General features: G+C 42.9%; 1 protein-coding gene across 2 annotated transcripts in view; it reads left to right on the forward strand.

The window, feature by feature from the left end:
• TMEFF2 (transmembrane protein with EGF like and two follistatin like domains 2) overlaps positions 1–25,410 on the forward strand; it is a 107,920-nt gene extending 82,510 nt beyond the window's left edge. The window contains exons 7-11 of one of the 2 annotated variants that reach the window (XM_052675665.1): positions 14–73; positions 19,138–19,294; positions 20,218–20,376; positions 23,679–23,765; positions 24,176–25,410. In XM_052675665.1, the coding sequence (XP_052531625.1) occupies positions 14–73; positions 19,138–19,294; positions 20,218–20,376; positions 23,679–23,765; positions 24,176–24,272 (560 nt within the window). In that variant the 3' untranslated portion in view covers positions 24,273–25,410. The remainder of the gene's footprint in view (positions 1–13; positions 74–19,137; positions 19,295–20,217; positions 20,377–23,678; positions 23,766–24,175) is intronic. The other variant, XM_052675666.1, reaches the window with a different exon arrangement.
• The last annotated feature ends 263 nt before the right edge of the window (positions 25,411–25,673 follow it).

Here is a 25,673-nt window from a genome sequence, read left to right on the forward strand (position 1 = left end):
TCTTTTCCCACAGATAACACTACAACAACTACAAAATCTGAAGACGGGCATTACGCACGGACAGATTATGCAGGTATGGTTCCTATTATGTGAGAATCACCATTGGCGAGAGCTGCGCCGAGTCACTTTTCTCCTCTCTTTACAGAGATGGCTGTCTTCTACTAAGGTTTTGTTTGTTTGCTTTAGAAGAAACCACTATGTTCTCATTACTTTCTGTTGCTAGAAACTATCGTTCTTCTTAATAAGTGGTCTTCTTCCGGTTTTATCACTTTACAGACATAAAACACCCATTCTGACAGTGAAAATAATAAATGCAGTAACCCGTTTGCCAGAACAAGTGGACGTTTGAGAATTCAGAGAAGTAATTCAGAAAAATATTGAATTACCATGCATAGAATATACGTATTTTGTTCATGATATACAGGCTTAAGAAGGAGAAAATCCAGAGCATAGCAAAGCTCTGGTACCATGAAACATTGCCACAGTAGATATTATTACTTGTAAAGTTAACAAGGTTCTTTAAATGTTTTTTTAAAGTGATAAATGGTTTTATTTAGAAGCTACAGTAAAACATAATGGCTGAATAACCTTATACGGCATTTGAAATTAAAAACATGCAAATGCCAGTGAGGTTTGGGAGGTATTTGTTTTACACCCTTTGCCCAGGACGACTGATTTAGAAAATTGAATGTGTATATATGTGTGGGTTTGGGTGTTTGTATGCACGCAGGCTAATGTTCACAGCTCGTGCTGAGAATTCAGGCATTTGAGAAGGCAAGGTGAAAATGTGTCAAGAGATGTATTTGTGGCTTAGGTTTTTCAGATTGCTGTAATTTGAAAGTAGCTGTTTAGAGAGTAGGTGCCAGTTGCTGACTTTACCTGAGCAGCTTGATACATTGCTTAGGTGAAGTCCAGCTGATGGTTTCACAGCTCTTAAAATCTCTTACCGGGGGAGTTGTGCAGCGTGATGACTCAGTTTGGTCACTGCTGTCAGGGTGCTGCATGCACGATGTCCTTGGGTTAATATTACACCCAGCCATTACAAAGGGATTGTTCTCTTCCAACTTAACAATGATGCATGATGATTAAAACATAGAGCTATGAATAAATGATGGCTTGGTGAGCCAGAGGAGCTTGAGGTACTGGGGTGACTGCAGGACAAATTAGCAAGGGAGGAAATTTCTATGGAAAATGGATGCCAGGATTACTTTCCAAAAGATCAAAGAAGTGCCGTGGTCCAGATATTTCCTACTGCCAAGGAGCCCTTCCGTGGTGAAGTCATGCAAGGAAAGCAGTCTGCAGTCAGTTTTCTGACAAAGCTGGGAGGCCTGAGGTTGTATGCCATGGTGGGCAGGGTGCAAGGCAAAGTAGAACAAAATGATTTATTTTGAGATAGAAACAACAGCAAGAAGCAGAGCTGTGTTAGATCCTTTCTTTTCTTTGCTGGAGAGCTGGGGAGATAACTGGAGTCTCCAAATTAAAATGGAAGCCTGCAGGCTCTTTTTGAATGCTATATAACCCATCCTATTCTGCTCCAGCCTGGTAACCTAGTGCATTTGGGTGTGAAGCAAGTGAATTGTAACAAAATGGGAAGAAAGGCAGTTTGAGGATTAGGGTGGAGGAGGAAATAGCAGCAATGAGATGAGAAAGAAAAGTCGTGGGGTCATGGAGGAAGAGGAGCACAGAAGGCACCTTCAGCTCGGGAGTGGGCAGGAGGAGGAGAGCAGTTTCACTTTAGCAGAGATGATATTTCAGCCCACACTCAAATGGGAGAGGTGTGGGTAGCAGTCCTGAGAGGAAAATTGATTGCAGGGAAATGATGTGAGATGGAAGCCAAGAAGGGAACACAAGAGGAAACTGGGTTATTGGGCAGGGAGAGGGGCAGAGCAACAGCACCAAGGAATGAGTCTACAGCAGAGATGCGTTGAGGCATCAGGAGTGTGCCCATGGGTCTAGCCAGAAGTGATGGGGCTGTGCAGGGGACACGGTGCTTCTCAGTCCCCTAAATGGGTGCAGACATCCGGAACCATCAGTCATGTCCAATAGGTACGTGTGTGGCACAGAAAGGTGCAGATCTTCAGGCCTTCTGCTATGGCTCAGGCTCCAGTGGGTTTCTTAAGGGCAGTGATGATGTACCATGGGCCGGTGTCATTGGGTGTTATCCATTGGTATAATGAACTGCAGCAGGTTACTGCAGCTGACTGTACATCTTTCTGCACACCTAACTATTATTCCCACCTAATTTTTCACTTTTACATACAGTAACAGCATGTAGGTTGAAAGCTGCAAGTTCATAAGGGATAAGCCACGACTCCAGTTTCCCTAAATGTTTGTGGCATAATACTGTAAGAAAACCCTAGGAGAAAGGGACCATTGGAACAAGTAGTTACTGCAGCCTTTAACAAGTAGGTAAATGGAAGGGGGATAGCAGTATAAAACTGAGAGTAGGTTCTAGGTTCAAAGTTTATTCAGCAGGAAGCTTCATGCCATCCTCACATTCTGTAAAGGATATGAAAGTTTTATTATGTTTAGTACAAGAATAATAAGTGGGGATATTTGTTGTAGAAATGGTTTAGTGATAGGACTGGGTAGATTCATGTGACGGTTGAACTTGATGGTCTTGGAGGTCTTTTCTAACCTAAATGATTCTCTGATTGTATGTTATCAGTTGTGCTTAAGTAGTGGTAATGCTCTCTGTAAAGATGGTAGTAACCAAATGGTACATATTTTTTCACCAAAACCCTTGCATTCTCATCTGGAGGTCCTGGGGAGGCAGCTCCTTTGCAAACAACCCAACAGCCAGCAGATTTTTTTTATTATTATTATTAGCTATTCGTTCTGTCTGTTCAATCAATGTCTTTGCTCCTCACTGTTCTTCTTTGAAGCCTATTGATCGTTGCTAATGAACACATGAATCCTTCAGTCTGCAGAGCTAAGAGCACTCATTCCTTTGGAACAGAAATCTTTATTTTAAGTTTGCACAGCCTTGTTTGTTTTGAGTGCTCATACTTGATAGAGGTAAGATTTGTTTTTAAAGTTGGAAATGTATCAGCACAGTGTGTGTCCGTGCCTCTACTTGCGCATTCTGGCCCCTCTCATTTTTCTGGCATGCCAAATGATGCATCAGACTTTGGGCAGTTGTCACTCTTTTCAACAAATACCAGCTCGTTAATGTTGATCATGCTTGAGAGATGGCATTTCGTTTTAGCCAATAAATGAGTTGGTGGGGGCTTTTCCCTCAAATCCAGTAGAAACACGCTTGATCTCACGGTTTCCATGGAAGAACATTTTTAACCATTCTAAATGCAATATATGTTTTAGAAAGTAGCGTTTGAAAGTCCTGTGAAGGATGTTTTCTTGAATTTTTCCATTAGGTGTATAAAGAAGATGGCTGTTTCGGTGGCATTTTTGCTTTCGGAGTCTGGACAGTCAAGGAGTTTTCATCTTGTTTATTCATTTGGCAGTTTATTTTTGCTCTTCTATGCTTACACTCCCTCCTTAAGATCTGGATATTAGCAATTATACCCCTTACTGATTTTATCCTTTTTCATTATCAACTTACAGAGATTTTTTTTCACAAGCACTTCAAAGAATAAGTGGATATGGATGAGCCACATTTCTATGTTATATATTCATGAAAATTGTCAATGACGACACTGACAAATCTGATAGACCTACTCACTAACACAGTCTTCCAGACCAGACAAAATTCCCTCTATGAGCATTGATTAGATCAAGTCTCTGCAGTGAAGTTGGTGAAAAAAGGCATTTTCAGCCATGATAGTCTCCTTGGGTGAAAATGCACACACGCAGGCAGTCATTTCGAGCTGTATTCTTGGGTTGCTTACTAACAGATGGCTGTGTTGTCAAAGCAAACTGAACTCTCTACCAAAAAGGGCAACATCCATCTGTGTCAACACATCGCCTGCCCTTGGTTGGGCCAAGCCTGTGGGATGGAGGCCACAAAACGACCGCAGATTCTTTGCTCCAAGGATGAAGAAGGGTCTTGGACCATGCCTTTTCCAAAACAAATACCACGGAATATTTATATTTGAAGAAAGAAAAATATCCTAAAACGTGACTGAACTCCAACATTCTGTACCATTATCTTCTAATTCCTTTGAATGGGGGAAGAAGTGATGTTTATCAAAGATACTGTGAGTAGCTCTCTGATCCAGAACATGTAGGAAGCACCTCTGGGTTGACGTCTTCCTTCACAGGCTCCCTGACTTCAGTCACTGTCTTCATCATCTGTAACAGTGCCTGAGTTAGGTCCAAGAAATAGAGCAGCAGCATCAGATTTCTCTACAAAGCATGACTATTTTTTTTCCAGTCCCAGGAATTAAATAGGGAATGCGGAGTGGATTCTTTCTCCAGATTATAAGATTTTGCAAGTAGGTTAAGTTTGGAGTGTAAACCACTTGACATTGCCCCTTTAAATTATATTTTCTGTCTACTACCATGTCAGCCAGATGTAAAACTGGTGAAGAATAATAATAAAGCCCCCAGAGCTTAGCTATGGTGTATAAACTATTGTGCAGGCATCTGCTCTGCCTTTGTGAACCAGGCTTTCCTTTCTCCTTAATGGAATCAGCAAGTGAGACATAGAGTTGAGCACCGTGCATCCATCACAGATAGAAAAAACAGTTTCTCATCTGCAGCTTCATAAAAGCACTAGGAAAATTGCATCCCTGCCTATGCAGATTTTCTTGGCTTTCAGTGTAGCAAAGTCTAAGTCAGAGGTTGTCTCTAAACAGATAGATTAGTTAGGAAATGTTGTTGCTTTTACAGCAAATCACTTAAAAATTTAAAAAAAAAATTAAAAAAAAAAAAAAAGAATATATTTTACTATTTTGACAGCTGTGTGGTAGCAGGAATGCTAGCTGGTTGCTGCTGCTGCCCGCACTCCCACACATTCCTGGCATTTGTAAGTACAAGAATAATACAACTGATGCATTTCTTAAAAATGTAAAGTATTTAAATGTTGCTAGGACTGCTCGCTGCATTTACAAGTGCAATTAAAATGCACATAAGGTTTACTCATAGTGCAAATGCAAAAAAGACACGTAAGCTCTTCAGAACAATGAAAGAGCCCAGTATAGGCAGTATTTCAGACTGTTCAATTTAGGTATTCTTGGCCTTTGACTTGAGGAAAGCAATGAGGACATGTCCTGCTGGGAGATGTGACCATATCGTGCCCCGCATGCTGGGATGTCCTTCAGCACATTGCATCTTGCAAAAATGCAGAGGTCTACAAATAACTGAAGTCTGGGACACATCTTGCAAAATGATGTAAGAGCAGAGCTGGTCTAAACTTACAAAATGATTTCAGGGGGAGAGGCTGCTTTGGTCCTGTTTTGCATTCCTAGTCTGGGTAATCCTGATAGAAAGGCTTTCCACAAAAGCCAGCCAGAAGGAGTTCTCCATTCTCTGTCTGGGATCTGGAGGCTTCCAAAATCAAGCTTACAGAGAGTAATATAGCATTTATTCACAAATAATGACCGTGTGTAGCTCAGCTTCATAGCAGGACTGTAAAACGCGTATCAGAAAATGATGAACTCAGGATTCTTCTGAATGATTTTCAAAGGCCAAAGGGAGATTACTGTGTTCTGATAGCAGCCCGGTCTCTAGCTCCTCTGCTGCCTTTCAGCTCCTCCATCGCTGGTGATATCCAGAAGGAAATGAAAAAGTGAAGATAGAGGCCAGCTGGTAGGTTAATAAATCTCACTGTCAGCTACATTTGAGCTAAAGTCTGAGTGGCCAGCAATGTCGGCTGGTCCCTGAACCTTCACTTGTCCTGGGAGCTCTTTTAAATGAAAAATTGCAGCTGCTACTTTTTGTCATTTAACTCCTAGTTTTCAAATGGTGCAGAGCAGAAAGTCCCACTCTGGCATTTTTCTGTGTCATCATGAGAACCAGATGATTTCTTTCTAAAATAGGGAAATCTGGAGTGTTAATGTAATTGTCTTGGTACTGGCAGTAGTTCCACTGTGGCGTTCTTCGTATACAGAGCAGTTCATCTTTAGATCCTGAGAGTTCTCCTTTAACTTTGAATTGCATGTGATAAGCTGGATAAAATGTGCCTCGTTTGTTTGGATTTTTGTTCGTTTGGGGTTTTTATTTTTTTGTCTACGTGGTTTTGTAATGAGAGAAATTGCATTTTTTCATTACTTACAATTTCCCGGTGTCGTGCTCATGGAACCTGTAATTGTTAGCATTAAAACTGAAATTGGGTCTCAGGTGAACTGTTAGACATCTCTTTAGTGAAATTTATGTAGCTCAAGGAAAAAAAAAAAAGCATTTCCATTTGTGCCTTTAAAGCTTAGCCCTTAATTTAATCACTAATGAATGTGAATCAAAAGTTGCAGAATTGGTTTCTGCTTTTTTCCCCTCGTAAACAAATCCAGTAATGTTGTGAATGAGCATTATAATAAAAGCTATTTCATTTGTGCAGAAGGGCTGTAGTCTGGAAATACAGTATGTCCAGGCTAAGAATTTGATCTGCACGCGATGAACAGGAAAAACAAGTGCTTGCACCAGGGCAAACATAGGCAGCCTAAGAACCGTGAAGTTGGATGAGGCTATTTTGCTGTTCCAGCTCCACTGAAATATTTAAAGTCTTGGACGTGAAGCTTAGTCAGGGGTTGAGGATGGGAGTGGAGTTTGTAAGACAAGTTTGTTTTCCCATCAGTTTGCATCTGAACCATGCAAGATTCAGAAAGCGTGTTCCAAACTCTGTCTCCTTCTTCTGCTTTGCAAAGAACCTGATGTTTCCTTTTTTCCTTTATGCCATCACGTAAGCAGTTTGTCTGTGTTTCCTCTTATTTGGAATGTAGAAATCTTCCTGAGCAATCCAAACCTTCCAATACCCAGTAATCTTTTTGTCCTCTGCTCCATATCCATGGGTTTTGATCAGAGGAGTGAATAAGGAAAAAGAAGAGAGCCTGTCCTGCTTACACACGTGTATGGGAACTGTTGAGTCACTGCCTGAACCAGTGATTGATGAGGCAAGAACTGGGTCAGCACTGGGAGCACAGGTGAAGACAATTCAGCTGTGTGACAAGGAAGGGGTGCAGCCTGGCTGCACCTCTGTTAGACCCCATTTAAGGGCTGGCTGCCACTGGGGAAGGGTCTCTTTCTAGAGATCCTTCCTTTGTGGAGCTTTTCATCACGAGACTAAATCTTTGGATGCAGGTGAGTTCTCCTCTGGTTGTTCCTATGTTTTCTCACTATGATACTCAGTTTCTAAGTATACTTTTGTTGATCGTAGAGCATGAAAGTGTGATCCCTAAAACGTATTACAGCTTGAAGCAGGCCTGATTTCTCAAGTTTTTACCTTATTTCTAAATAGAGTCTGTAAAGAGATAGATCTGTTTGGATTCAGGGGAGGGGTGGGGTGGAATTTCTCTCACCCTTGGTCCTAGCCGTGCTCCAGGCACTTTCATCAGCTTCAGCTGTCCTTGAAAGATGCTGCTCGAGGTGATGCCCAGTGGCTGTTTGCCATCCACAACACTCATTTGAATTAGTTGATGGGTACGAAGAAGTGTATTTTTATGCCTAGCAGCTCTATTTTAGGTTTCTGAAAACCTGCCAATAGGAGGAATTCTTCCCAAGGATTTGAGAGTTAAAGTTATAATGAGCTGCTGGAATATCCATTTTCAGAGACATCAGCATTTAAGTATTCATGTTTGATCTAGTCTGAAATGCAAAAAAAATATTTTGAAATATTCATAGAACTGAATTTCTTCAGAATTTTATTTCATAGGATATTTTGGCATTTTTTATGAAATGCTAGATATCAAAAATCACGAGATGAAAGCATGTGACAGTTGTGAAAAATAAGTTGTACGTTAAGGGAGGTTGCTACTCAGAACTGACTGAAACATCTTTCCCAGAAGGAGTATCATCATGTCAAATTAGGATACAAACACAAGATTATTTGCTCATTTCAACACGTGAAATGGTAACCTGAGCCTAAAGATAAATAAGGCTTTAACATAGACACAGGAATTGCAAATGCATCTGGTAGAAGGAAAAGGGGTTTGTTTAGAGAAGAGAAGAAAGAACTGGTGTATTTATTTTTAATAGACCTTCAGGCTGTGGGGAGAAAAGTAGCCGTTTTTGCTTGGTTTCAGGTATATTGGTAAAGCCTATAGCTGGGGTTGGAACTAGATGATCTTAAGGCTCCCTTCCAACCCAAACTGTTCTATAGTTCTGTGGTCCACTTTGCTGAGTGGTTCCACTTCTTTTTGTTGAACACATCCACTAAAACCTGCTTCTGGTACTGGTTGTTCAAGATGTGCAACATGCTTAGGCTTTTCCTATTTCCTCACGTTCTGTGTATTAGACACTGAAACCATCAGTGACAAGAACTTGTGGCTTAGGAGAAATGGATACTGCTGATAGTGAATAGGCAATGCTGCAAGAGGTGCAGCGTTTTGCATATCTGCTCTCCTTTCTGCACTGCCTCTTTCCAGAGAGGCATTGCTCCATGTTCAGGTGGTTGGAGGTGCACATCTGGACCAGCAAGCGGGAGGAAGAGCTGCTAAAAAGAGAACTTGGAAAAGCAGCATCCATTTGCATAGCAAGGTGACTTCTGCCCCACCAAGGCTGTTGTGTAGCCTGTACCCATCAGCGTTAGGTTGGCGTGAAGCTGCCCTCCTGGAATGCAACAGCTGTAACCAAAATGTGCTATTATGTAAGCAGTGGCAGCGCATCTCGTAATTTGATGGGCGCTGAATTGAAATGCAGTTCTTTGCCCACTGCTGTTGTGTATTTTAGACAGCGTTACATAATGGCAAAAATATTTTTTAGGAGGGAAGGGAAAAAAAAAAAAATTCAAACCTTCCCTGTGGTTTTAATCTCCCTCTTTCATCTGTGGTTTTAAGCTGTGTCAGGTGTGCATCAAAAACACCCCCTCCCTGGGGTATTTCATTTACAATTTCATTTAATAACAGAAGCGTACTTCCATCTAGCTAGGATGGGAAAGGATTAAGTAAAAAAACATTGTTCTGAAATCAAGTAGCATACATCTCACCTGTCTGTGTGCTCTGCAAATGAAGTAGCCAGGGAAGGGCGTGCTGTTGGTCTATAATACTGAAACTGATAAACTGTTAGTGTTTTGTCTGGCATAATATATGCTAAACATCTTCTGGTGCAGCCTGCCTCGACTAGAGCTGCCACTGGGCTCAGACGCATCTGGCACCGCAGATTTTTTCCCTATGCTGCGTTTCAGTGATTTAAAGGGCCTTGGCTGGACAGGAGGATGTCAGCTGTTTAAAGTGCGGTTAGAAGAGGGAATGAGATTTAAAGAGGCAGGAGGCAGAGTTCTGGCCTCATTGAGGCTAGTGGGAGAACAGCCATTGAATTTAAATGGCTTTGTGATTTCTCTGGGCATTTTTAATCCATCTTTATTCTTATTAAATTTTCAATTTCTATAAATTGCTCTTTTTTTTTTTTTTAATCCATTCAGCTTCTCCCCCTTTGAATATTAGTGCCAGGGGCATGTGCTGAGATGAAGTACCAATCCTGCTATTTACACAAATGCCGTCCCTGCAGCTCCCTTCTGCTGCAGTTATGTAAGGCACTAATAGTGGTGTGTAAAAATAGTGAGTGCAGGTGTTTGTTTATACAAGTGACCCTCCTGATAAACTTCCGTGGCAGTGCTCGTCTTTGTGACCAGCGATGAACCTCAGAACGTGAGGAAGTTCTGCTGGTCTCTGTGCAAACGAATAGCCCTTCATTTGTGAGATTCCGCTCATGACATGTCTGGTCACACGTCACACAGAGCATTGATGTGGAGACCGTGGTATTTCCACAGAGATTTGAATGGGAGATGGACATCCCAGGAACACAATAGCAAACTGGGGGTCAACTCCCACAGCTTGTTGGGGGCCCTTTGAGCTCCTGCAGCTGGTGGTAGGTATGCAGCATGTCTTCTAGGAGCGGGCAGTCTTCTCGCCGTATCTCAATGATAGACCTTTATCATTTGAGTAACAATAAGATAACTTCAGTTTACATGGCAGGATTGGCCCCTTTTATTGCAAAACCAACAAGTAGAGGCTTGGGGCTTGGTCCTATTATTGTCTTCTCCTGTGATTGCATGGTTTAGTGACATATGAGAAATAAAGCGTATCTTTGATAAATTAGGTAGAAGAATATGGAAGTTTTTGCTGTACTGGCCTTTCATATTGTTTTAGTATTTTCTTTTATACTTAAAATTGAGACTAGTTAGGGATGTCTTTCTGGCTTCAGACATGGGAGAGGAAACGTATCAAACTCCTCATTACCCAGTGGGAATTTCTAACATGCAGTCTGCTAAAAACTGAACAGATGCTTAAGATCACAGCAGCTGAATGGAGCAGATACAGAAAGCAAGTTGTTGGCTGCGTGGTCTTGTTACCATCACCATTTTATGAAGCAAGAGTCGAGGGAGATGAGAGAATAGAGGCCAGCAAACTGAGGAGGGTTCATCTCCCCAACATGCAGTGATCCCCATTCTCCAACATGCCAATAAAATGTTTATTTCTCCAACTAACTTGAACAGAAGCAGTGACAAGCTCGGCTGAAATCATGCTTTTTAGTCTACATTTGGCTTCTCTCTTGAATAGTCTTCAGCCATTCAGGGTCATATTCTGCTAACTAAAATAACTAAGTTTTGCACAAGGGATTTGCAAGGTACGTGATTCAAGAAGCATTCAAAATAGCATGAAGAGGAGCTGGGCATTTTTGCTTCAGTCTCCTGTCTTCCTACACATCCTCGCCCATAATTCTGCAGCTCTTTATTCAGTTTCCTGGATTGATTCTCTTGGGCGGAATGTTCTTGCAAGCACGGATGTTGTGTTGAGAAAGAAAAGAGTGGATAGAAGGGGCCTGGTGGGTGTTACATGCCAGCATGGGACCACCTTATAGATACAAGCCTCTCCAATGAAAAAAAAAAAATTGCCTAGAGTAATCAAACTGGAATATAAAGTTAGTGCAAAATTAGGATTGTGGAACCTTCAGGTTGTCAAAAGTGTTGAGGGAAACACCCTACAGCCAAAATGCTGTCCTTGTCCAGACTGTCACACAACAGGGCTAACCTTTCCATCTGCATGCCACCCATCAAACCTCTCTGACAGGTTTGCCATTCTCACTTGCTCTCAATAGTAATTTTCTGAAAGCTTTGCTCAAAGCATGCAACCGAACAGTAAATTCTAGCAGCATCGTGGTGGCAGGCCTAAAAATAAATCAGAGACCTTTTCAAGTAGCGCTTCATGCCATCCATTGATCCCAGTAGAAAACAATCCATTCAGACCTAGAGTTCCTATTGGAAGTTAGGGAACAGCCTGGTAACTGGATTAGGGTATGCTTTTATTTGCAGCAGCATCTCAGAATGAAGCTCCTGCTTTGTTTCATTGATTGTCTGCCCAATCCTTCTGTCAGTAAAAACCACTCACATCACTGAAGACACAGGGTGAGGTTTGATAGAAAATAGAACATCTTGTTGCATAGTATGTACGTGTTCTCTGAATGTAATCAGGTAAGTAGACTGGGTAGGTACACCTCTGCCCAGGTGCAAAAATGTGCTTTGTTAATCTGCCGTTAAATTGCCTAAAAGCAGTTTTCAGCAATGTGTTCCTTAAAAATTGGAAGTGTCACCAATTGCGTCAATGCAAAAACTCCTGCCAGCCACCTTCACAGGTGCCGGAGCTGGAATAATAGCCTGAGGACACTGGGATTATATCTGAATTTGTGGCCTTTGGAGTACACATTAGTGGAGGGATTGAAGGGGAGAGGAAAAAAATGAGTTTGACATCCATATTTCCAGAGGTGGGTCAGGAATCTTGAATTGAATTAGGATTGTAATTGTGAGGCACACGGGGTGCTACGCTGCCATTTTTCATTATTCCTCCATAGGAAATCTACACCAAATGTTTGTTCACAGGTCTTACCCGATGTATCTGTTTCTTCCATCTGAACAAGGGAGCATGCTTTATCCTGTGGTGTTTATGAAATGTGTAGGCAGCTCAATTCCCACGTAGTCCTTCAGTCCATACGGAAGTCCAGCTGATAAGAGCTGCGTGGCAGCCCACCAGGCCGAGTCCCCCAAGTACAGAGAGCATTGCCTTTCCCTTCCTTCATCCCATGAAGGAAAAGGTGCATCCTTGGTGGACAGAGATACCACTATGGCAGACCCCCCCTTTATTTCTAAAATGCACAGCATCCCAAGTCCCCTCCCCACACACCTTCCTGGTTATGGGAATTGTCATTGATCATGCTGCCATCCCCTGTGGCAGAGCTGGTTGAACAATCTTCATCTTGCACATCAATATTCTTGACACACATCTTAAAACTTTGCTCGTGCATATCCATCTACTGTTAGAAAAGCATCAAAAGGGTACAAATATCACTATTTTTAGGGTTGTGTCAAAATTATCTATCAGCTTCCTGGCGCCTTGTCCCATTTGTCGTATTGATGCTATCTACCAAGTCAAGGGCATGAAGTTCCTTTAGAAATACATTGGCAGCTGGGTAAAACTCTATTAGCCTTGGTGAAGAAGGCTGCAGCCCTGATTAAAGATGAGTTCTGGGGTTCTTGTGCCTGCTGTTACAGTCAGGAAGTGCCCGTTGTCACCACCTGACAAAAGGCTGCTTACAGGAGGGTATTCCACCTCATGTCCGCAGGATGGGATGACCTTGGGGTGGTCTTCTCACTGCCTAGGAGCTGGGATGCACTGTGAGCTGGGGACAGTTGACTGCCCATTATCCCATTATGTGCTACAAGTAGCACCAGTGCTCCCACACTTTCTGCTGACAACCCAGTACTGTACAGAGGAATCTCTGGCTGCACCCTTGGCCATGCTTTGCAGGGCCTCAGAGGATTGAGGTATTAAGGGTCTGTGTTCTCCATAAGAACCATGGTGGATGCTTCTCCTTCTCAGAGATAAGGCAGCAGAGGAGCAGCTCTTCAGTGCACATATAACACATTCATCTGCCTCATGCACTGAAACTGGGATGTCTCCTTCGCACTGCAGGTTTTTAGAAGGCAATGTATTCAGGTTGAAACTTTGCCCACATACCATCTGCTCCTGCCTTATCTTTCTTTGACAGGAAAGCTGCATATGTAATGTCCACTTGGCTTTCATAGTGTAATGTAAGGTTTCAGAGGTCCCAAGCAGCTCTTGCAGCAAGCTCTTGCTCTTGTTCCAAAGTGACAGATCCTCAACAAAAATCAATTCTAGCTTCATAGCTATAATGAGCTTGACCCACTGCCTATTTTTTTTAGGTTGACCACAAGTTCCATCAGATGTCTGAGGCCTATTTGCAGATATTGATGCATCCTGCAGATTGTCTCTAGCCATCGCATAGGAAATCTTAAGATCTTGCAGGTTTGCTCTCCATGCACTGTGTTTGGTACCAAGGCTGGAGCTGCAAATCAAAAGACTGGCCTGCATATGCCATTGATAGCCAAGGCTGCCAAGTTATGAAAATGAGTTGTTTCAGGCTTTTTTAGTTGCTTAAGGAGGATGATGGTTATCAGAAAGCTCTACTTTTGTGAAGGCATTGCTTTGGAGTAGCAGCAGACTCTGTTTACTCAAAGAGGGGGAAAAAAAGTGGAACCTTCATATGCAAATGATGGCATTTGGAAATGTCATATAGCTGCATCTACATATAAATAAGCTGCTCTCTGAGCACTGCATTAGCAAGGCTACTTTGATATAGAAAATGCATGATAGTACACAAAGCAGAAACAGCAGTACACCACTCAGTCAAGTTTGAGTTTTGTTCCTAAATCACCACTTAATGAAGTTAACTACTGTTGCTCTGTCAGTGCTCTTAGTAGCAATGCTGAGTTTGCTCTAGGGGAGACGTTTAACGTTTTTAAGTGATGCATGGGGCTGCACAGCAGGGACAAAGGTTCCGGTCCTGCACTGGGGCACTTGCAAAGTGCAAAAATTCCTCCTTCTGGGACACGCTGGTTTGGACCTGGGAGATAGCACATTATGGGTCCTGTGTAATTCTGCTCTTGTCCGACTTTTGCCTTGCTCTGCAGAGTTGTCTGCAGAGATGACCCAGTTCAGTCATACAAAGAAGTAAATTCTGCCACTAAAGTGTTCATAAACAGGACTGATGTTTTCATCTGTGTTTAGCCTGATATTCAAGAGCAAATTATGAATCTCCAGCAGAGTTTTTCAGAGGGGAGGATGCATAGAGAGAAGCCATAGTCCATTTTTTACCACCTCCAGCACTGACAGTGGAGGAAAGCATCTGCACCTCTCACTGGAGGAGAGGTGGATGGCCAGGAAGGCGAGCCATCTGCTGGGCCATCGAGGACCTTCTCACTGAAGCAGTGCAATCTGCTCTGCCCATGCTGTGCCACGGGTGATGGATGCAGCCTTTGCCTTCAGGCAGGCGGCCTAATTGGAGGGAGCCTTACAAATCTCCACACTGACACCAACTTTTTTTCCCAACAGAATTACAATAATGATAATGTTAACTCATCCTCTTAAGGGCTCTGTCATGAGCTGCCTAAGGAGATCACAGAGGAGGATAAAAACCACTGTTTTTATTCCTTTACGGGCCCAGCTGCTCTCTTGGTTAGTGAGCAGGGAGGGAGCAGCTCCATTGGGCCAGTGTTGCCTCTCTTCCGCAGGGAGACCTGAGTGACAGGGGCATCAATGGCAAGCCAGAAACTGGCTGAGTTAGCAAACCGAGGGATTTAATCTATTCCAGGAATGGTGTTAACGCAGATTTATTCAATCCTGGTACAAAAGAAGAAAGCACAAACTGTCAGGTCCCTTCTACCGAGGGCTTTGATGCATCTACAATAAGGCCTCACGCTATTACATTTCACCCATAGAAATGATGGCAGGTCCTGAGACCTGCCCTCACAGTGATGGTCTTTAAGAAGTCTAGTTTATTCCCAGAAGCATGGGGAAGTGCTTTGAGGACAGCCCACACAGAGACTATACCGGGAGCTGAAGGCCTCCTCAGTTTTGCTGTGAAAACATAAGAGGCCCCAGCGGTGGGCAGCGTGCACCCAACTTGGAACCATGCAGTGATGAAACCAAGTGTGGATGTGTTTTGTCACCTCTCCTTCAACAAGACGTTTTGTACAGGAAAAAGATGAACGGGTTGCCTGATTTCAAGCGGTCTTTTCCAATAGGGAAGAACCATCCACAGGTGATGCTAGTAAAAGTACTCTTGCATTTCAGAAGTTTAGAGTTAGCTCTGACGTATATAGCTGACTGGCTTAAAATACGTTGTCCATTTGATTTCTGGGGGCTATTAGTGTCTTAATTCATTCACTTCTGTAATAAATGATGGCAGCATTTTGAATAATTACAATACACTGCTGCAAAAGAGAGGACACAATATTTTTTTTCAAGTATATTAGAACATCCTACCATCATCTCAAATGTAAAAAGCACTAGATTATTTTTAAAAAGGGAAGTGGATGTTAGCTTATTCCAGGAAAGTCATTTGCATGGGGACATTTAAAATTAATAAATTACTGTGTCAAGCAAGTCTATTTTGTGCCTGAGAAAAGAAGTGAATGTAATTTAATTCATAAGGATCCATTTCTTTTTTCTTCTTGTTGAAGTAGCTAATGTAGAGATGGTATTTTTGTGCACTTTGTGTAGGAGGATTAGCCTGAAATGCATACTTGGGTGGCTGCAGGATGCGTGTAGCTGAGGGTTACAGCATACTAGTGCCAGCCATCATCAGCTGACATCTGGTGTCCCTCCTCCACGGGCTTCCAAGGGGAGTGGGCTGGTGAATCCCCTTTGGAGTGGCAGTGAGTACTTCCTCCACAGTTTCCAGTCCAACGCCTACCGAAACAGCAGTTGTCAGGCAGATTCTTTCACTTATTTTCTTCTTTGTGAAGAGACAATATTCACAAGATCTCCAGCAACAAGGTGTTAAGAACGAAGTACTTTGTCAAGATAATTAATAGGTCAGAGCAGAGCAGCTGCCAGTGAGGAAGTAGGGCTGTGCTGGCAGACTGCAGAGCCAGGATTTGTCAGGATGCTTCTTCTTTGCTAGTGAGGAGGAAGCCTGCTGACGGACCTCTCCCTCAGAGTTGGTGTGTGGCCTCAGTTCCTATTAGGAGTGGGAAGGTGCCAAAAACCCTGCTAAAACAGTTTTGAACTTTCAGTTATGACACCGTTTCTACTTCATTCCTCCTGACTTTGTATTGAAATTTCTGCATGTAGTGCAAGCATTGCTGGGTTGAGGTAATTTGCTTTTCTCTTAAAAAGAGTAGCAGATGAGGTCCATGTCCTGTCCCTTGGTTTATCCACAGGATAAGGTCTCCCATTCCCAGACAGTCTCTCTCACAAACCTCAGGGCATCCTTCTCTGGACCTTTATTTAGATTACAGGTAAGAATAGTCTCACCAACATGATCAGACAGATCAGAAGAGCTTTGTTAAGTAAGTTCCCAGTGCTGTGCTTTGCAGCATCCTCGTGGGAGGGCTGCCAAGGGTGTAGAAAAGGAAAACAGATTTCCAAAAAGGGTTGGGAAGGTTAAGGATGTATTTTTGACACAAAATTCCTTCCCACCCTATATAAATCCCCTGAAAATGTTACATGAAAAGAGTCAGTACCTCAGTATCATTGAGAGCTTTTGGCTGCCAGTGTGACTGACCTCAGTATTATTAAAAGATTTAAATTATTAAGTCAGTTCTCCGTAACTGCTGTCTTCAATGAGGTAGGTGTCAAAATAGCTTTCACTGCACATCATTCACCATCTCCTCTTTCATTTGATAAAATTTATGTATTTGCAGGACCTTCCTCTCCGCAGCATTGACTGTACACAAGGCATTAGCACCACACTTCAGCCAATATTTTAACATATGGATGTGACCTATCCATTATTATACCCATATTCACTATAAATACTAAGATGAGGATTGACAGACTGTGGCTCTGCACTTGGCTTGCCTGAAGTCACCTGGAATTCCCCGTTTCAGCCAGGCTCAATGAACAACAGAACAATAGGATTAATAGCCCTGTGGAGCTGATTGTTAAGTGCCTGGCAGTCAGCTGTTGGACATAAGAATCCTAGTTTTGACTAGATTTTAATCTCTCTTTTTCCCAGTGGATTGCAGGAATTTAGGCCTGGAAGGAATTTTTAGTGCACTTCAAGTAGTATTTCATGTGATCTTCATCAAGGGCATTAATGGGTTTAATTCCCCTTTGCCAGAGGTGCTACTCAAGATGCTCCATGCCTCTGCTTTGCTGAAAAATGGGAAATGCCTTGTTTTTGTCGCTTGCAGAATCAGGTCGCAACTGGACAGACTGCTTCATGGTTTGAGTTTTAGCCTTCACTGAGACCCTAGCTGAGAATCGTCTTGGAGCTCTTTCAGCTTCCAAGAACCTTGAAGAAAAGACGTATGGTTAAGCTGGAAGTTAAAAGTATATCTGAAATAATTCTTCCAACTTTTTTATTAAAGGGAGAACAGGAACAGGCAGATAAATTAAGGAATTTAGACAAGATTGCTTTAAATAATTAGTTTAACTGTTCAAAGGATAATCCATCAGGAGAATGAAGATCAGTCACAGTGGGGAAACTTCAGGCCCCAGGTTCCTACCCCAGCAAAAGAGCTTAGCATCTCCCTGCCATCCACAGAAAGGCCGGAGAGCAACGTGCAACCAGAAGGAGACTTCTAGCAAGAAGACGATAAGCTGCTTCGGTATATACAAAGCAGCATCTGGCCTCAATGTGTTTAAAAATAATCTGTTTTGACTAGTGAATCTTACATGATAGGCTATCATGTCATGTTCTGGCAGTAACAAAAGATGTGCACAATATGAAATGTCATGTTAGGCTAAAGATGTGGAAAAAAAAAAGCAGCAGAAATGCACAAGATGTTGGTTTCATCAAGCTGGCATTTTCTGTCAGAGAAACGCTCCGAGTGAAAAGTTTCTGAATACTGTTCATCTGAAGGGTGAGGATGTATTTGTTTTTAAAACAAAAACGAGAAGCAGTGTGAGGACAGTGGCAGGAATTACATTTGTCCGCAAATAGGAAAGTGATGGAGTCAGTCCAGGTTTTTCATTAGGCTTTACATCTCTCTGTCCCAAACTCTTGTCTGGCTGAGCTGAACTATGCTTTTATTGCGATCTGCCTAGCGAGTGACTGAAATGGCAGATCAAATGAATAATTGTGTTTCTGTCCCCTCTCTGCCTTTAAGTTCAGTTTCTCTCTATTTTAGAAGGGTCAACAGTCAAAATGGGGCACTGCAGACAACTCGTGGCTGAATGTGGTGTATTTTTACCATGCACTTGAGGTATAATTACAAGATCCTAGATTTGTGTAAAAGTATGCTGGGGAATCTTCTAAAGGAAATTGTTCCTACCCATTCGGTTGCTGGAGAAGGAAAAATCATTCCTCTCTTCTACAGCCTACATGCAATAGAAGCATCTGCATTCCTATCAGTTCCTAGCACATTAGTCTGCCCTGAAAATGACAATTTCTGTCACCATTGATGTGTGCCTTAAGAAATCAAATGGCGCCTTACTATTTTAATAGTGCTGCTGGCTGATTTGAGAGAGGAGGGATCTTCACGATGGATCCCAAGCACATTAGGATCTCCTGTGTGCACCAGGCGGGTCCATTGGTGGCTGGCATTTGGTGCTATTAACCTCATGGAAACCTGGCTGTATGGCCTGTTCTCCTGTAAGCCAGTGCAAGGATACAAATTGAATTTCCTCTAGAAATTAAGTGCTGTTGATTCAGTTTATGACTCTATAGGCCGTGCTTTTGTGTTTGCTGTAGGTTTCTTCTTCAAGTTAAGAGAAAACAACTAGGGCTGTGAGATAAGGCTCGCTTCCTCCTTTCTCTTCATCTCTAATCTCTTCATCTCTCCCAAGGAAGAGGATTTAGTGCTTGATCCTGAAATGTCCTAAAAGTCCTAGAGATGAAAGAGCCGGCAGTGCTCTAAAGGGATGTGAAGGCTGCCATGTCATTCATGTTTTCTGGGAGCTTGTTCCTGTCTGTCTTAACACAAGGGCAGCACAGCCTCCTTTATTAGTGCAAGTTGTCAGAAATTTTTGAAACTCTCCTTGGACAGCGGCGAAAGGAAGACATTCTTTCTGAAGCTCTGAACTCTGTCCTTTCTGTGTTGAATTCTTCCCCTTTCTCATGCAGCCAGGTTAACGCTGCCTCCACCTGTGTTCACAGAGAATGCCAACAAACTGGAAGAGAGCGCTCGAGGGATCTACATCCCCTGTCCAGAGCACTACAACGGCTTCTGCATGCACGGCAAGTGCGAGCACTCCACCAACATGCTGGAGCCATCCTGCAGGTAACCCTTTGCCTACCAAGGAGGGAAGGCTGCTTGCACACACATCTTGACTTAGCTTCTCTAGAGTCAGTGTATTCTCAATGGGAAGTGGAGGTAACCAGGCCCTTTGTGCCACAAAACCCATTAGACTTAAATTATTTAACAACGTCTGTGCTATCTGTGGCAAAATGGTATTGAGTCATGCACAGTTGCTGGTGAAAACACTCAGTAACCTTCAGTTGTATGTAACTAATTTTGTAAAAGCGCTTCACAAAGTGCACAGGCGGCTGCTAGGTAGCCCCCGCAGTCCAGAGGAGCAGATTGCTGGGGATTTGAGTGGGAACAGGGTGAGAGATAATGGGAAGGGCGCTGCCTGTTCCCCAGAGTCATAGGGAAGTGTCGGGCGGCCCGGGGCGGATGGTTGCAGCACCAACAGAGGGCTTTTTATAGCATCCAGACAAAATGTAAATGCTGTATCCGCTTGCAGGAACATCTAATCACATTTCATATGGAACTCGAATGATTGCTTATCACCTCCTTAAGGGTAATCTGCATAAGGAGCCATGACTAGGGCTTTCAGCCCTCCCCCATCTCCCCAAAGAAAGAGAGAAGTCTAAAATACCATGTGCAAGTACAAAATGGATTCTCATCCTGATGTGCAAATGCTGGATGAGTCCTGGTCCTCTGGGCACCACTTGGCACTGCTTCTGCTGTTGGCTTGCACAGATCTCAGTGATGCTGAGGTTTGGAAGCTTTCCCTTAGAGAGGTCAAGGGAGGCATCAGTGCTCTTGCTGGGACCCCATCCTTAAAAAAAAAACAAACATATAAGCTTATGCTCAAGCCACTGATATGGGGTTTTTTTGTTTGTTTGTTTTGTTTTTTTCAGATATACTTTGTTTCAAAGTGCTTCAAAATTAACTGGGGAAAGTATTTTTTGTTTCAGATGTGATGCCGGCTATACTGGACAACACTGTGAAAAAAAGGACTACAGCGTTTTATATGTGGTTCCAGGTCCGGTACGATTTCAGTATGTCTTAATAGCAGCTGTGATTGGAACTATCCAGATTGCTATCATCTGTGTTGTAGTCCTCTGTATTACAAGGTCAGTATCTCAGATATTTGTAGAACAAGAAAGAACTTTTTATTTTCCTGCTTTATAACTCTGATTATACAGACCTCTGCTGTGACACTTGTGATAACAAATGCTATTTAATTCACCAGCAAACAGGTGATCTCGTCAGGTCCCACCAGCCAGTGCTCCTGTTACTGTTACTGTTGTTTTTACTTCCATCTTAATCAAACTTAGCTAGTGACGGTGCCTGCAGAAAATGAAATTTCCTGTTTTGTATTCAGATGCTTGGACAACTATTGTTCACATAAATAAGGGGAATATAAGTACAGCAGCTGGATCAACACTTAATAAAACTAATCATATCCCCATCTGGTTTCCTCAAGGGCCCATTCCCTTAGTCCTAATCAGGCGACACAAACAAACTTTTAAGCCTGTTTGCAATCCCAGTGATTAAATGATTTCATTAGGCTTGTATGCGTGTTCACCAGGTATTGCATGTGCTTACAGTCTTCTCTAGATGGTGGCACGCTGAGCCGTGTGTGAATCTGTTCATTTTTTAATGAGGAAGAAGAGTTTGTTTGAATGTGAATGACAGCCCCAAGGTGGTTCGTAGGGGAGGGATAAATTCAATCTCTCTATACATGCTGCTCTTCCCCACTGAACCACTTTATTGTCTCAGGGTGTTCTGAACTTCAGGCACCTTCAGGCTTCTCTCTGGAATTACAAGGTTAAATTCACTCAGCTGGCAACCCTGGTACAGGACTCTTTCAGAAATAAATTTCTCTTAAAAAGACAAGAAAATAAAAGGCAGGTGTCATAACTCTGTAGAAAATAACATTTCTAATGTATTTCACTCCTTGTGTTGCATTACCTGACTGGAAGACAAACATCGCATTTCCTCCAGGAAGAGACAAAAAAAAAAAAGGGTTCATAAATCCTTCTGTGGCCTCAAGGCATAAAACAAAACAGTCTGATAAAACCTAGCTGGTTTTTGGCCATTGCCTCAGTGCTAGATGCCAGAAGGGGCAATAGATAATATTGTGGTGGCATCCACAGAAGTTCATTTGAACAACCAGAAAGGCAGTGTGCAGGAAGAAAAAGAAGGCGGTGTACTGACTGATAATGGAGAAAATGCTCTGTGTCATTTTTTTTGAATGACTCTGGTTTCGTCACCTTCATCCAGTAGAGCAAATTACTTCATACCTAAGGATGAAGACAGTGCACTCTGAGCGACCCGGCACTGCGATGCAAATTGCCCATCACCCTGTTTTCCTTCATAGATGTTACCTTCTCCCACAGACTTTGTAACCAAGTTAATTTACGATCTTTTGACTTTTCTCTGTAATGCGTGTAATTACTGCAGAGTATCCTCCATCCCGGCGTAATGATTTGAGATACATTTGCAAAAGCATAACCATAAGTGGCTTAAGAGAAATCCGTGTGACAGGAGAATGTTGTGGCAGCAAGTGCATAAGTAATTGAGTTTTTGAAGTCATCTGCTTTGGAGAACCTGGTTTGAACTCCCTGTCCTGAAAAACACCAAAGCCACCTTCACAGGTTCCTGGGAGAAAGCAGGGAGAACCATCATCCTCACACAAGGAGACTTCCAAGTGTAGAAGTACAGCAAAAGACAGCCAGTGGTAGAAGTGAAAGATGATAGAAAATAATATAGGTATGGCCGAGTGTCATAATGATTCTCAGCAGTTTTCTTTATGGCTTTGCATTTTTTAGTGCTTTAGTAATGTTTAGTCACAACAGCTTATTTATGGGAAGAAATAACTTAATTAAAAATGAATGTGTAATGCATCTTTTACCTGCTATGAATCTCATTATGAGTGAGTCAGGCTTGTGAGCAGGCTTCCGGGGAGGGAGGCATGTAGGCTGTGCTCCACTGCCTCAGCACCCCAATGTGTTCGTAATCGAGTGTATCCCCACCACCACACACCGCAGAGAAATTTGGTTAGTGAGCTAAGGGCCAAGGTAAAGCTATCACTTAGTTTTCAGCAGATGATAGCATCTAAAAGACTGGTTAAATACCAGCATCCCACAACACACCTGACAGCACCACGTTTAAGTAGTTGTGGTATCAATACTTGGCCCCGGTGTCTTTTCAGAGCACACCTTTGCTTCCATTGATTGGTACCATAGTGTATTTCGCAGTTAAAATGGGTATTTTTGGTGAAGTGGTGGTTTTTCATGGCCTCTGTATGTGAATCGATTTGTCTCAACCTTGCACTACCATATGGGTACTGTCGGATTTTGGGGAAGCACCTCCTGGGTGTTTTTCTTCTCACTTCCAACATCCTCTCACCTACCAGCACACACAGCCACGTGCCCCAGGGCTGCTGACCTTCCCCAGCCACTGCGTTTCTGATGGAATCAGTACCACCAAAGGCTTTTAGCGGGTCACAGGTGATGTGGAGGAGCTACTGGCAGCCTGCTGTGCCCCACGGGGTCCTGCTGTGCCACCGGAGCTGGGTGCTGCAGAATGGAACTGCCCCGTGTTTGCTAGCAGTGGCTCCATCACAAGTGCCTTATGCTGAAAAGTTCAGTCAGATTTTTGGGAGCAGGCAGCAAGTAAAAAGTTCATTGGGAAATCAGAAACCATCTCAAGTCTGCATTAGTTCCTAATGAGAGCACTGCCATAACCTCCGAGAACACTGGGAAGGCAAGCTCATTTTTCCCCTAGTAATGATAGCAGCTGGCTTCCAAGAAAGGAAAAAGGCAAAATACAGCATACAGCCATACAGCTTCTCATGAGGGGGTAGTCTTGTTGGCTTAGAAATGAGACAAGTCGGGACAGTCTGACCCATATTATGTTAGATGCTTATATAATTGTGTTTCAGCAATGTGAAATGCTCCGTGAGCCCTCATGCTCATCTAGCCCTTTGGATGGAGTCACAGAACTATAGCATCATTCGCATTCAACGTTGAAAAGAAGCCCTGGCCCTTCTGATGGGGAGGGGTCACTAAAATCGAATTTCACTGCATTTTGCTGCTCAGTTAGAACCATGCCCAAGCAAGCCCTGCAGCTGATGCTGCTGCTTCAAGTGCGAGGTTGAAGCGCGCCCTTGCTAAGGAGCACCGTAGAGCTTGGTCCTGTTATTTATAAAAATAGCTCAACTACTGCTGAGCACCACGGTGCTGTAGCAAGAAGCGGCGCTCTTGAAGTTTCCCTGCTGTATTTTTGTCGAAGGTTTGCTGTCTTTTCCCCTGGCAATACAGAGTGAGACAGAAGTTCCACTTTAGCGCTCGCATGCGCTGCTGTCACAGCGTGTCCCCAGCAGGGAGACTTGTTCCAAACTGCGTGCTCTCACCGCTCTCTTTTCCAGGAAATGTCCCAGGAGCAACAGAATCCACAGACAGAAGCAGAACACGGGGCACTACAGTTCAGACAACACGACGAGAGCATCGACAAGGTTAATTTAAAGAGCGCATGTTTCCACAATGGCAAAACTAACTGCAGAGAGCTTGGACTACAAAATACAGTATTATAGACAAAAGATTAAGACAAGATCTACACATGTTGCCTTGCATTTGTGGTAATCTACACCAATGAGAACATGTACTACAGCTATATTTGATTATGTATGGATATATTTGAAATAGTATACATTGTCTTGATGTTTTTCTGTAATGTAAATAAACTATTTATATCACACAATATAGTTTTTTCTTTTTCATGTATTTGTTATATATAATAAATACTCAGTGATGAGAAAAAAAAAGAATTGGCTTTCTTAAATTTGCTGTATCTCATAGCTGTGTATAGTCTTGGGATGTTGTACGTGGACACTAACAAATCTCTTTTTTTTTTTTCTTTTTCCAGTTCTAGTGGCAATTTTGAGTCTACTGAACTCAGTAGTAGGGTTTTGAGTTGGTCCAAGATCAGCGACAATTATGGATGTGGGAAAGGTGAAGAATAATTTAACCTACATTGAGGAGGGATAAAATATTTCAGATCCGGACTCAACTACATTTCATCAGCTGCCTTCTCCCATACCATCTATCTTTACTCTCCCATAGCTTAGAAAGTCCTCGCCTTCTAAATTAAGTCCCAGCTGAAGGGGAAATGGAAATTCTTGGTGACTGCTTACGGGAGTGACAGGGGTAATTGTCTCCAACTGGGAGGGAGTAGGGGTCTGCCAAGGTGAACCCTGATAGCATGCATTGCAGCATCTCCAACTGGTCACTGGAGTGAGTGAAAATTGCTTCCTACTGTTGATTGAAAATTATCAGGTTAAATAAGTTAATAACATAATAACAACTGAATGCCAGCACAGTTTGTACCTCATGAACATGCTGATATAATTTATTTTTTCAAAGAGAACGTGAAAACCACTCAGAAAACACCTTATGAATAGCTTTATGGGTGACCCTACTCTATTAAATGTAATGAACTCAAATGTTGCCTATACCTTGGGAAAACAAGGGCATGAGTTTTGTCACATCCACACTGTGGACAAGATGCAGTTGTTTCCATGGTAGTTCAAACTCTCCAAAACTCTTCTGAGAAGCAAATATTGTTCTAGGTTGTGTTCTGAATGTTGAAGGCAGAGTGACACTGAAGGGCACCGAGTCATCACTTCACTCTGCTGATGGACTGCTGGATTAATAGCATAATTGAACTAAAAAACAACTTGTAATTTGCGCCTCTCCTCCCAAAGAGGCTTTGCCTGAACAAAAGCTGTCCATGCCAAAAGTAAGAGGTCCCTATTTTTTGCTATCATAACTCATGAGAAATTGCATTTGGGTCTCTGTTGGGCCTGGGGTTACTCAGGATGGTGGTTCCTGAGTGAGTTTCCATCTCCTGCCTTCAGCATTAGCCGGATCACTCATAACCGTTGCCACCAGCCCTGCTGGTGACAGCCCACCCCATCTGGCACCCAGACATGGGAGAAGCGCTATTTCTACTCTAACATGACTTTTGGTTCCCCCATCCCCAATCTGCTTTAAAGTGAATCCATTGCATGATGTTCACACGCTCTCAGTTTTTGTCTTGTTCCGGGATTCTTGAATTTTTAAAGGTAATAAAAGGCGATTGGCAAGAGCTGCTTCCCGGCACCTGGTCTGTGCTGATTGATGGGAGTGGGAATGCGGTGCCAGGGCAGGCAGCAAAGTCACTGGCCCTGCCCTTTCTGTGTAGTGCCACAAGGAATTCCCAAGCAGCCCCAGCTGGAGAGCTGTTAGTGGCTGCATCCCCAGCAGCAGCACCTCCAAAAACAGGGCTGGTTTTGAGTACTCGCTGCTGACCTGAAGACAGGAAGAGCGGTGATGTTGGCAAAGCCCAGGGGACGGTTCTCTCCAGCAACAGAGACCTCCTTGTT

Source organism: Tympanuchus pallidicinctus, unplaced genomic scaffold (genome assembly GCF_026119805.1).
Source record: "Tympanuchus pallidicinctus isolate F22 unplaced genomic scaffold, pur_lepc_1.0 scaffold15, whole genome shotgun sequence".
In the NCBI taxonomy this organism is placed as follows: domain Eukaryota; kingdom Metazoa; phylum Chordata; class Aves; order Galliformes; family Phasianidae; genus Tympanuchus; species Tympanuchus pallidicinctus.